The 13,761-nt window shown below is 44.3% G+C and overlaps 1 protein-coding gene across 3 annotated transcripts in view; it reads right to left on the bottom strand.

Moving 5' to 3' along the window:
• The window catches only part of EXTL3 (exostosin like glycosyltransferase 3), a 50,829-nt gene that overhangs the window by 23,862 nt on the left and 13,206 nt on the right, over positions 1-13,761 (bottom strand). For all 3 annotated transcript variants that reach the window (XM_012435184.3, XM_012435186.3, XM_012435183.3), the window contains exon 2: positions 10,123-12,744. In XM_012435184.3, the coding sequence (XP_012290607.1) occupies positions 10,123-12,270 (2,148 nt within the window). In that variant the 5' untranslated portion in view covers positions 12,271-12,744. The remainder of the gene's footprint in view (positions 1-10,122; positions 12,745-13,761) is intronic.

Raw genomic sequence — 13,761 nt, 5'->3', positions numbered from 1 at the left:
AGAAGCACTAGTACAGTGGGAGACAGCATGGCTTTGGAGCCAATCAGAAAAGCCTGGGTTCAAATTCCAACTCCTCCACTTACTAGATGTGTGAATGTAAGCACCCTCTCTGCTAAATCAACATACCACCACGTTGTTTGCAAAATCTGAGGTTACTTATCAGCCAAAATTGACCATCCTATAAACAACCTAACTCTGCACCTAAAAAATGAAACCCAGGAAAAACTAAAATGATCATGATTTGATACCTAGATCATATCCAAAATTATCTAATTTACAAACAACCGAATCAGGAGAACCTACTTGGGCTTTGGAAGACTTAGGTAGGATTATGGAGCTGGAGGTCAAATATCCAAGTGTTTTGGCCTAGATTTCACACCAGTTTTTTTAGTAGGTTTATTAAAGTCCATTATTTGGATATCAAGAAGCAACAAGGGAACAACTGCTAAGGACTCCAGGAACACAGGGCACCTGCCACCTCTGCCCACCCTCTGAGCACAACTGCTCTGGGCTGGATGACAACAGCTGTTCAGGTATAGCAAACTGAATTTTAGCAATCAGAATAAATGGGCCAGGCATGGTGGCTCATGCCTATAATCCCAGCACTTTGGGAGGCTGAGGCAAGCGGATCACCTGAAGTCAAGAGTTCAAGACCAGGCTGGTCAATATGGCAAAACCCTGTGTCTACTAATAATAATTTTTTAAAAATCTAGCCAGGTGTGGTGAAGGGCACCTGTAGTCCCAGTTACTCGGGAGGCTGAGGCAGGAGAATCGCTTGAAACTGGGAGGTAGACGTTACAGTGAACTGAGATGGTGCCACTGCACTCCAGCCTGGGCAACAGGGAGACTCCATCTCAAAAAAAAGAAAAGCTGTTAAAGATTCACAGAAACACAACACCAAGCACTACAGTTTATTTGTGGTTAGCTGACAAGCAACTGCAGTAAGTCGGCTTTAAGAATTTAGAGCAGTGGTTCTCAAGAGTGATTTTGCCCCAGGGTACATGTGGCAATGTCTGAAGGGATTTTTGATTGTCACAACTGGGGAGAAAGGGGTTCGCTACTTGCATCTAGTATCTAGTGGACAGGAGCCAAGGGTGCTGCTAGATCCTACAGTGCACCAGACACCCCCACAACAAAGAATTACCTGACCCAAAATGTCACTGCGCCACTGCTGAACACCCTGATTTACAGTCAACCTCCAGGAGACAGTAAACCAAACCGAAGGTGGAAGAATAACTATAGTTCAGCACCTAAGACAATCACCTTTCCCCCATAACCATAAAAAGAGTTTTGCCCTCACAAACTTTGCAAATACAAACTAAAACTAAGTGGGTGGAAGAGTAAAGGTTTTCTTCTAACAGTTTTGCTTCAAAACTGTTGAGCATTTTCTGTGTGCTGGCACTGTGGATGGTCTTTCTCTGCATTCTCTCATTTGCTGCTGACCTGCTCACCTAGGCTGTTTTACCTGCACTTGCACTGGAATCATTGGCAATTTTTTCTCTTATAAGTTAATGGCTAAACTAAAGCCGAGCAAACCAGCTATTATCTATTCTGGCACCAAAATCATAACAGAAAGGCTCAAACATTTCTAAATGCAGACTCACAGATCAGCAATGCCTCTAAGAATGTGAGAAAAGGCAGATCGAACATAAAAGAAACAAGTCAACCAGAGGGAGTGTGTCATGTTTAAGAAAGGTTCTCATTTTTGTTGATGCTGTTTTGTTTCAAATTAAAACAACACTCTTCCCTCGACCCCACAATACTGGCTATTTCATGTTACTACAGCATAATGCTATTAGATGCCTTATGATTACACCTTGGTAACTTGTGAACAGGAAGACTGACTTTCAAATTACTGCTTTAATTACTGGTATGACATTAACCAAAACGAACAGACCATAGTGCCTGGCAATAAATGTTCAACAAATGTTTTATAAAATGAATGAATGAGCAGAAAATAGAAAATAATTTAGCCCTGCCATTCTATTTACAGAATATGAAATAAAGACTTGAGAAGTTTCTAGATCAAAATTATAGGTAAACAGTATCTTTAAAAATCTTAAAGAATGATAACTAGAGAAGAATTAGGAAACCTCTTAGTATTTAATGTAGTTTTCTATAGCAAAAAACCCATCCACCTACAACAATCAAGCCAGGAGCAGATGCCCACTCTTCGCCTGGCTTGTCTCATACAAGCTCCCAATGGTGCCTTGCTAGCTCTTTTGCACATCATTCACAGGACCCCTGACCTTCTCCCATCACAAGGGAAGGGGAACAACAATCGTGGCCTAGAACCCTGCCACCTATGAAATTTGGCCATTTAAATACACTTTAAATGCCCTTTTTCCCTTTAAAATTACAAGTCCGACAATCTCCATCCTCCAACAAAACATATCCACGCATAATATATCCCTACAGTAAATCCATATCTGAGAATGAAACTTAACATCAAGCCATCACACAGGCAAGAAAGGAAAGAGCAACTAACCTTAGTTCTCCATCATCCTCTTCCTCCAACTTAAAAGAGGAACCCATCAGAGAACTCAGGAATCAGGAAAATGAGGTCCACGAAGAGGCACACAGTCATGCCCACATAACTCAGGAGGACCAGGTAACAGAGCTTGGAGCAAGTGGGGAGGGAGGTGAGCAACAGAGAGAAGATGATAGAACGAGGACAACATTATTGAAGGAGCTCATACATTCAGTAAATGTCAAGTGATGAGGCAGAAGGCAAGGAAATGCAAAGGAAGGAAAAGGAAGTAAAAAGGTAACAGTGCATTGGTTTTCCATTTATAACTTTACATAGGTCATTCAGTACAAACAAAATTGTACATGTTTTAATTTATAAGAGAAAAAGTTGCCAAAAAAAATTTACGTAGGCTGCTCACATAAAACAGCCTACGTGAGCAGGTGAGCAACAAATGAGAGAATGCAGGTAAAGACCATCCACAGTGCCTAGCACACAGAAAATACTCAAAAACTGTTAGCAATTATTATAACATGAGATTAACACAGCCTCTATTTCAAGTGTCATATATTTTACATATATATTCTATATTCTGTACGTATTTTAATTTTGATACATTTTCTTATATTTTATATACATATTATTCAAAAGACAAGCTTTTGCTTTTCCAAGAAATTTAGATATGAACAAAAATAAAGACAAGAAAAAATACATCCTGACCTATTCTCAGAAGTCCTGAGACCTGGGGCCAGCGGTGGCTCACACCTATAATTCCAGCACTTTGGGAGGCAGAGGTGGGCAGATCACCTGAGGTCAGTATTTCGAGACCAGCCTGGACAACATGGCAAAACCCCAACTCTACTAAAAATACAAAACTGTGGGTAACACCCACCATGGGCACCGAGGAAGAAGAACTGTCCAGACCCCAGGCACAATTAGTGCCTGAAGAATATCTTAGTTTATAGTGTTATTACTCAGCTATTTCCTTTATATAATCCTTTATATATAATCATATATTAGTTTACAAAATTAGTGCCTGAAGTATAACTTACTGCTTACATATATCTAGCTTATATAATCATGCTTAATACTTATATCTAGCATACTTAGTTCTGTATAATCTTTCTATATAATCATATAGGTATTGTAGTCGGAGCTGCACTGACACATTTAGTGCTGATTTACAGAATCCTTCTATATAACCAAATAGTAGTTTGTAGCAGGAGGAATGCCTAGAGCAGTGACAGAACAGAAGCAGTACATGGGAAAACAGCCAGACCAGGACAAGAACCAAAGACCCAGGCAGTGGCATCCCTGCCTGAAAGGGCATACACTGTATGGATGGCTTGGAGCAAGAGCCTCTCCTTCTGATAAAGTAGTTGTAGTACCTTGCATCTAATTTCTGTGGAAAGCAGGCCTGAGGCCTGAGATCCTGGAAATAACCGAGGGAAAAGAACCCCTCTGGTGTGACCAGTCACGGTGGCTATACACCGTCAGTCTTGTCTTGCTTCTGTGCTAGCTCAAATCATCCTCCCATATCTTAAGAGAAGAGCACAAGTCTGTCAGTTCCCACTGCATTGGCTTACAGTATCCTTCTATTAGAAATCCTTTGAAGTCTCCAGCCCCCAGATAAGAAGTGTTACGCAAGACACCCGTTGCACAAAGCCCACCTCCTTGCCTTGGTGACCTAATGGGAGCGGACCCCTTTTCTGTACACGACCCTCTACTACTGCACACGGCACGGCCCCCTTCTGCACATGGCCCACCTCTCTGCCCAAGTGACATAATGGGGTGGCCCCCTCGCTTGTGACCCACTTGATTATGTATGCCCTATTACTAGGCCTACGGATGATAACCTCACTCACGACCCTGCTCCCTGCTTATAGCTAATAAATACAGATGCTCCTGGGCATTTGGGGCTCTCGCTGATCTCCGCTCACAGGTGGCATGGCCCCCCCGAGTCCAGATGCTCTTCACCAGTTCTTCAGTGTCCTATCTCTTTACTTCTCGGATCCTGCACCTCAGCACAGCATAAGGGACACCCCACAACCCTGTGGGGCCCAAGAGCCGTACACAAAAATTAGCCGGGTGTGGTGGTGTGTGCCTGTAGTCCCAGCTACAAGGGAGGCTGAGGTACAAGAATCACTTAAACCCAGGAGGGGGAGGCTGCAGTGACCCCAGATCACGCCACTGTACTCCAGCCTGGATGACAAAGTGAGACTTTCTCCAAAAAAAAAAACAAAGTCCTGAGCCCTCGTTTTAAAACAGGTATCAATTAGTCAAATGGCCTGAAGCAACAGAATTCTCACAGCCTCACATTCCTTACTTTCAATTAGCAAAAAGAGTACATATAAACTAAGAGGGGAAGACATTACCTAAAGAATCAATTTGCTGCAAGCTAGTCAATTATGCAACATGACTTTCTGGCAATTCCTTTAAACTTCTCTATTTCTTGCTATTCATTTTTGGTTGAAGGTAGCCCTGTTTTGTATAATTTTCCTTTGCAGCCATACAGCCCATTCGCAACATAAGCCGTAGCTGTAGCCACCATGTTACTAAGTAAAATGTTGTCAAAGAGAAAAACCACCCAGATGTGCCAATCCCTAGTGAGGTACACCAGACCTTGCACAGTCTTGGACCTGGAGAAGCTGGATGAGGCTTTCCCTGCTGGCTTCACCTAGATATCACAATTTTGGGAAATTATTGTCTCATTCGTTCAAGGGATATTTTTAAAAGTAGAGTGGGCAGAGGTAAAAAAAAAATACAGCTTATCAATACTCTAAGGACTAAGCCCTGAGAACAATCTCCCATCTTGTCTGAGGTCTAGTCAGAAGCCAAGCCTCTTAGCTTGAGGCAGAGTCCCCAGCTAAAAAGTTCATGATGCCAAGAGCGCACTATGGATGCAGCTTCTCTTCCAGTCTTCCCTTTTCCCTAAGAGGCTACTGGGGAGAGAGTATGGAAACAACTCCCCTGGAATGATATTTACATTCCCCCAAAGAATTCTCCCTGTGCAATTTGAATATCAAGGGCTGGGAGAGAGGGAAAAGGGCACTGAAAAATCTCGTATCTTTTTTTTTTAAGAGACAGGATCTCACTCTATCACCCACGCTGGAGTGCAGTGGCACAATCACAGCTCATGGCAGCCTTGACTTACCAGGCTCAAACAATCCCCCTACCGCAGCCTCCCAAGAACCTGGGATTACAGGCATGCATCATGATGCCTGGCTAACTTTTTTATTTTTTTCCTTTGTTTGTAGAGATGGGGTTTTTCTATGTTGCCCAGACTGGTTTCAAACTCCTAGGCTCAAGCAATCTGTCCGACTCAGCCTCCCAAAGTGCTGGGATTACAGGCATGAGCCACTGAGCCTGGCACTACACTATCATTTTCGCTTGGGGAAAAAAAACGGTGTATTCTGACCTTATCACTTCCACAGAGACCCTGCAGTCGGCAAATACGTGTGCTATGCTGATCTCTGAACTGGCTCTCTCCATCACCGTTCCTCACCTAGGCTGCTGCAAGTCTTTTGACTGCTTCTGCTCTTTTCCCCCCCAGTCACCCCCAAATCACGTGCCTCCTCTGCTTAACACCCTCCAGGGGCATCCTAAGGCACAGAGGATAAAACCCAGACTTCCTGACCACACGTGTGCCATCCTGCACCTGCTGGCCATGCCGCCTTCTCCAACCTCCAAACGCACCACCCAGATGCACTTGACATTGTTTCTGGCATGTGCCATTCCCCCATACATCCCTCCAGAATTTACATGGCCTGCTCTCTCACTTCATTCAGGCTTCTGCTCAAATGTCACCTCTTCTAAGAGCCCTTCCCAGGCACCCTGCGTAAATTAGCTGTACTCTTTATGAAGAAGACAATGAAAAACTAAGACTCAGGGACGGGCTGCCAAGAGACTGTCTCAGCAATCAGTAAGTAGACAGTGTGAAGAGAAGCAATGCCTTGAGCGAACTAGACTACTTTGTTAGTCACTGAAAGATGTCCCTTTCCTAACAGCCCACGTTACAACTCCAAAAGGACAGATTCTAAAACGGCCACCCTACTTACTATTTTCCAGAGTATGAAGCAGAGTAAGGAAGACGTGCAAACGGGTCAGTATATAGTAACTCAAACTAATATTTTTAATGGGACTATCTATCAAGAAGGGATGACCTGGCATTTCTGCCTCCAGAAGGGTTGAGTGAGCTCCTACCAGACCCAGTCCTCCCTCAGATGACTACAACCTCTGGACAAAAATACCAAAAAATGAATGTCCAGAAGGCACTAGAGAGTGAAGAAAAGACAACCAACTATGGAGGGGTGCTAAAATTCAGAGGGAGGGAATTACTGACACAGGGAGAATTACTGCTGCTTTCACCCTGAGAGTAGGCCAGATTTGGTACCAAGAAAGACAGCTAAAACTCCCATGCAAAACCTCTGGTCTTTCTGGCCTGTAAAGGAAATGTATAAGGTAACCATAACCCCTAGTAAGAAAGGAGAAAATTCCAGAAAGGAGAAAGCCAGGAAAGGGGTGCTCCAAGTTCTTCAAAGAAACTTCTCTGTCTCTGGCCGATTCCTAAGCTACGCATGCTTGGTGCAGGTTGCAAGCAGAGCAGCTAAATAGAAAAGAACAGAGCATGCGAGTGGCCACTCAGAACACAGGCTTTCAGTCTGAGTCAACATAACTAACCACCTGCTAAAACACAAATATCAACACTTTCCAGAATAAAAATCAAAGAAAACCATGCTGAGGCATACCACAGCCGAACTCCTGAAAACCAAAAAAAAAAAAAAAAAAAGAGAGACAAGATCAGCAGCAGTAAGAAAATACAAAGAACAAAATCTCAAAAGCAGCCAGAAAAAACCACACCTTACATACAAGGAAACAAAAATTGGAAAACCACTGACATATTGTTAGAAAGCAAAGGCCTGGAAACAGTGGAACATCTTTCAGGTGCCATGAAAATGCTGGTCCCCAGCATAGTGGAGAGTTTTTCAAAAGCCTAGACCTGAAATCCCTTGGCATAATAATACTCTCTAGCTGGCTTTCATTAAGATATATTTGTTGTTATGCTCCAGGAGCTAAGGGACCTGATTCACGTGCTTACAAAATATGCAAGAGCCAGGGAGAGAGCAGACACCCACCATCGCCCCTCTGTTTGGTAGTCCCACCCCATTCAATGGGAAATCCACTTCAACTGGTGGCACTTCTTCCATCTCTCTGCAAGTCCTGTCTCCCTGCCCAGCCACCATCCCTATTGTGAAGCTGTGTCAGAGAGCATTTGAAACAGGAGTGATCAAGCATGCTGGCAATAAAGATCACCTTCACTCTAAGCCAGACCTTTTTTGTAAATATTTAAAAGAATGAGGAATTTTTAACATGTAAGTCCTATGAGGCACCCCTAAGACAATCCTTCTCCACTTAAAATACCTGGAGCTCATTACACTTCACAACCCATACACATTTGCACTTACGGCTCTTGCTTAGTGGGAGCCGAGCATAAGAGAAGCCTGTATTGCCTAGCACTCCCTGAAATGGCAGGAACATTACTGGGTAGACTCACTGATGCCTGGGAACCACCCTGGTGCTAAATTTATAAAGATTTACTAAGCTTAACATACTGAACTGGCTATATCTACATCTAGATGGAGAAACCACTCTGAGGTAGATCACAGTAGTGCCATTTCTCTATAGCAGAGAAAGCTACCAGTCTCTTTCTAGCTCTGATATCTGGGTACATCCAAGATGTCAGCAACTTCAACTACTGCCCAGAACACCTGCCTCTCCTAGACAGAAAGCACAACCAGAATATTTACAAGATGGAGTGAAATTCTCCAGCTTGAAGCTATTTCTTCTTTTTTAAAAGGACCAGAAAATAACTTGTTTTGCTAATATGAGAAAGCTGTTTAGAATGGCCAATTTGGAAAGTTTCTAGCATTTTCCAATTAGGTATTATCGCAATGGACTGCCCAATTACCAGGACTACTTATTTCTCACCAGAGTTTTAAAAAAAGATTCATTCTGGTAAGTTCTCTGATGAATTTCAGTCAACTTAACTGTGGTGACACCAACTTCTCTACATCCCTATCGAAATCAAAGAAAACTCAGGAAAATTGGAAAACAGTGGCTGCTCTATTATTCTACTATTTGAGGAGCATATACCTTTCACAGAGTAGATGCTTTTTTAATTTCAATAACATTCATAAAGTTGTAACAAAGTAAAATTTGAGAAGTCTATAAAAAAATTCCCTATTTACTTAATATACTAAATAAACTGGGATAAAAAGGATTTATAACCCTATAGTCTTTGAATAGCCTGATTATAAATTAAATTAAATTTAAAAAAAAGACAAGATTAGCAGCAGTAAGAAAAAATTTAAAGCAAAGACGGACTTTGCATAGGAGGAAGTAGGCAGTAACGACTGACACAAACAGAAATGATGGAGAGAGGATAAAAGAAGCCTTTATGAGTGAGGTTGGTTAAAGCTGCCCACAACATAGGCAGGACAGACATACTGCTTCCATCTCCTTTAACATTAAGGGGTAAGAGGGAATCAAATAAGTGAGCATCTTTCTAGAGTCCTTAGTTGTCTTAGATTCCTCTTTAACGCTGAGATCAAAAAAGCTAATTATCAAAGATCACAAAATGACTACTTAATCCTAGGGCTGTATCACTCTAAATCTCATTCTTATTACACCATGACGCTGCCTAAAAAAATAATTCAAATATATCAGCTTCCCAATGAAATACATTTTTTTAAAAAAACTAGACTTCTAGCAATGTGTGGCTCATCAGACCTTTTGCTACCTTTTGCCGGAAAGTAACTATATAGGTTGCAGGGTAAATAGTTGGCAGTCTGCTTAAGACTTGCTCTAAGGCTACACATTTAAGATGGTTACCATCTCTCTTCTAGAATCTAAGTTTAATTCTGCAGGTGGATTGTATCCTGCATATTTAGCTGTTATTTTTTCTGCAAAATACAGCACTAACCATGAGATGGAGTAAAGAATAACAACCTACAAGACATCCTAGAAGGTTCAATTGGAGTTGGTTCTCCAACTCCAAAATATCAAACCCCAACTCCAGTCTTACAAAAGACTTCTATGAATACCTGGAAAAAGATACAGGCCTCACTAAACCCTTTGGGAGGTGACTAAAGCTGCAGTTTCTGGAATTAGACATACTAAATTCAGCTTTTCCATTACTCCGATCTTGGGCAAATTTATTAACCTAAGTCTCAGCTCCATACAAATAAGCTGAAGAAAGAGTGATAATGATATGTCACAAAATGCTTATTTTAGTGCCAAGATGCTAAGTGCTTCCTAAATGGTAGCTTATCATTATCATCATCAACACCTTGTCATGACACAGAAGAAGTCTATGGGATAACGGACTAACCCACGAGATCTATATATTGACTATAGAATCAGTTTCAGTTTTGGGGATCTGAGATTGAGGAAGTAACAGCAACAGAACTATCAAGGCTTGAAAGAGCAGCAAGCAAACACTTCAGGAAGAAAGGAATCTATACAGGCTTTTTAAAAGTATGTGTGTATTCTTCTCTGCTAGAACTTACAACTGCTAAAGTGAAGGAAGATGCAAAAGGGATTAAGAGTGAAATGCTATTTCATGCAGCAAAACGAACTGCTTGTTTTCCTATTACCATGATGGGGACACCAATGTCAGGCCACAAAAGGTCCTCTGATGGTAGCTTGGGAGAATTCCACACCACCACCACCTTGTTCAGGTAAGGGAGGCCGTTCAGCCTCTCTAAAGAGTTCATAAGCACTTCCTCCCGCTCGTAAGTCAACATCACCACTGTGAACTGCTCTCGGGGAACATTGCCTCCAAGGGCAGCCTGAAACTCCTTGCCAGAACCCCCAGCTCCGCCGCCAATAGGCCGAAATCCAGTCCCTGAGCCCAAGAATTTGGCCTCTGAGGGCAACACAGGGTCAAAGGGAGTGTGGGGGAAAAGATGGAAAGGCCCGGGAGCGGAGTTCCAGCTGCGGTAAAAGTCAGTGACAGTCAGCGTGAAGTTGCGGAGGTATCTGGGAGAGGCATAGGGAGGCTCCGTCTCCACTGGCCCCAGGTCCAGGTCCCCGTTGTCGGCCATGTTGGGGTCGGTTCCAGCCGCCTTGCCTGAACGGTGGGGGATCTCAGCTGCTGCCTCTTCCCGGATGGGAGCAGCTGGGATCTGGATGCGAGTCCTAATCATAGCCAGCACAGTATTAAAAATACTATCAGCGGTGGAGAAGTAAGTCTCCCAGAGAAAGCGGCCTTGCCGCCTCATAGCCAGGAGGTCACTGTCGGAGAGGCTTCTGAGCAGGAAATGAACCTCGGTAACGCGGGGCTTGGGCACCACCAGGGCCGCCTCGTTCCACTGCAGCATGTCCTGGTACGGAAGCTGGACCTGCTCCCCCAGCACCACCGGGACGGCACCAACTTCCAGGGCTTCAAAGAGCCTCGTGGCACATCCAGAGGAAATAATTAAGCGAGGGTCCCCGGGGGTGATGATGAGGGCAAAAGTGGAGAGCTTCAGCAATTCCAAGCGGTCCTCCCGCTCCCCACACAGCGCCCACTCAGTCGGCAGGCTGGGTTTGGGCTGGTTTTTGCAGGTGAATTCCACCAGGACCTGATCTAGCTTGCTGTCCTGCACTGCCTTCAGGGTGGCAATGATGCGGTCATCGTAGTCGGCGGGAGGGTCGCCCTCCATTTCCTCTTCGAAGGAGCGGGCCTCCTGAAGGCTAGACCTCAGAGACTCAATCTTCTCCCCCTGGAAGGTGAAGAGGTATTTCCGCTTCACCGGCACCTGCGGTGGGATTTCCATGAAGTTGGGCTCAGACATGGCATGGACCAGTGGCGACACAACCAAGTCAAAGCCAGGTCTGTACTGGACAGCATAGAAGGTGGACTGGGCCACCATGGCACGGCCAGTACTGACATTATACAGGAGGTTCTGTGTATCTGACTTACGCGACAGATTGATGATGACATGGTTGTGTCCATCCGTCCGCCAGTACGGCAGGGAATACAACTGCTTCTCCAGCTCGGCAGGCCGCAGCACCACTGGCTCCTGCATCTCTCCCACTAGGACCACGTAAAGGCAGGCAATGTCTGCGTTTTCTGTAACATATACGTTAGCTCGTGCTGTGGCCTGAACAGCCTGCTTGACCAAGGGATCCAGGTAGCTGCCAAAGACAAACTGGTCAATGTCATAGACGTAGACTGGGAAGCCAGAGGTAAGAGGGCAACGGGAATAATCGAAGCAGTTGTGCAGCCGGCAGCCCCGGGTGGCCTTCGGGGGAGGGAGGCCGGCGTCGTCTTTCTCCGGGAGCAGTCGGATGGGCAGGGACAGTTTGGGCTGGTTCTGGGCCATGAGCTCCTTGTAGGAATGCTCGGTCTGGCTGATGACATTCTTCAGTTGCAGCAGGTCCTGCTTGGCGTTCTCGATGCTCTTCTTACAGGCTTCAATCTTTAGATTCAGCTTGGCGATCTCACTGTTCAGCTCTTGGCGCTTGGCCTCCAGCTGCAGGAGCTCTTCGCTCACTGACTCGCGGATGCGGCACAGATCCAGCACGTGCTTCACCTCACACAGCTCGTTCCCTACCCGGGGGCCAAAAATCCGTTTGCCAGCCTCGTCGGCCTCATCCAGAGTGGTGAGGTAATAGTGGGCGATGAGCGGGAAGAACACCAGGATGACGAAGAGCGTGAAGCTGAGCCACGTGAGGCGTATGCGGTTGGACCAGCGCAGCATGCAAGTCTGACCTCCGTTCCCCGCACCCCCATTCCGCAGCATGGTATAGCCCGTCATGAGTCCTCTGCGGCCTGCCCGCCAGATCACGTCGGGTCACTCGCCATAACCATGGGTTGCTATTCCACAAAACGATCTCTGTTTCACTGACACGTTTCAGGAAGAGTGCCTGCGCTCCCTGGACAAGGCACCAAATAAAATGGAAATTTCATTTTCCTCAGCTGCAGCTGAAACAGTCTCTGACCCTATTATAGCAGATTTTAAGTTTTGGCTGTTGACCAAAGAACATGTCCTTAATCTTTATCAAAAGGTAAAAGGTGCCACATTCTTGCTGAGATGAAAGGGAGGAGATATCTGATGATGAAACCCAGGAAAAACACCCTGGAATCAGACAGACTGTTTCAACTGCCATAGCTCTTATTTCTTGGTTTTGCTGACCAACAAATATGCATAGTGTCTATTTGGTTATATAGTAATGGGTTAGAACAGAAATAAATGCCAGCTTCTTACTGATGTCTTTGCCAACAATTGGGCCTGCAAAAGAAAGAGAACCACGTCAGTCTTGATGAGATTACATTCAACACCCCCCGCCATCATACATTTCTAGAAAATGCTTAAATCTTAGATGGAACAATGGCTGGAACACTGGTGTGTGTCGCAAAGAACATTATGCCAATGTAGAGATGTTGTTTTGTTGTTTGGTATGAGTATTTTACTTGGGGAAATAAAAGGCTAAGTGCCTCCAAAAGCTGCAGTTTACACCCCCCCTCCCCACTTCTTATGTAACTGCATATAGAGCAGCATCACAGCCTATAACATGATGACCAACTAAATTCATGGGGCAAAGACGTCCACAGTCTCAATTTCTTATCCTATTCCACACCTGAACATCATCTTCATATGAAGAGAAATATCTTCCTATCCAACCTGGGTAGCTTATGTTTACTCCTAACCCATCTTCTTTGGAAATACTTAACAACAACAAAAAAAAACTCTGAAAAGCTCAATTTGTTCAATGTAGAGCTGAAAGGGGTTGAAGAGAACTCTTTTGATCTTTATCCAGTAGTAGATGCAGTAATCCTGAGACAAAATGTATTTCCCAGTTTGCTTCTCATTTATCTTCCATTAGCAGACATCATGTGCTCTTTCTTAAAATATAAATAGTAACTTGCTCTTTTAGAAAGAACACTATACTTAGAAATGAGAGGCATTCGTTCTCATTCTCTGCTGACAGATTTGCTCTCAGACCTTGGTTTCCTAATCTTCTCAGATGGAGATAGGTACACGGAGACGGCAATGCACCACATTGCTGTAATACAAAGTGCGGTGGGTGGGAGGGCACTGAGGCGACTCAGTCCCCCAATGACACTCCCGGCCCCGCCCTCTCACCAGGTCTCACTGCCACTGGCTACAGAGGATTGCTACTTGCTTTCCTTCAAATTCAACACAGCTAGAAGCAAATCATAATATCCTATACCAGGGAATATTGCTGCTTTCTTTATTCATTCTTCCAAACAATATTCACCATACTCTTAACAAGGCTAAGACACG

Source organism: Aotus nancymaae, unplaced genomic scaffold (genome assembly GCF_030222135.1).
Source record: "Aotus nancymaae isolate 86718 unplaced genomic scaffold, 86718_ANA_hifiasm-v0.15.2.pri h1tg000079l, whole genome shotgun sequence".
NCBI classification, from domain to species: Eukaryota; Metazoa; Chordata; class Mammalia; order Primates; family Aotidae; genus Aotus; species Aotus nancymaae.
This window is presented reverse-complemented; position numbering and strand designations above follow the sequence as displayed.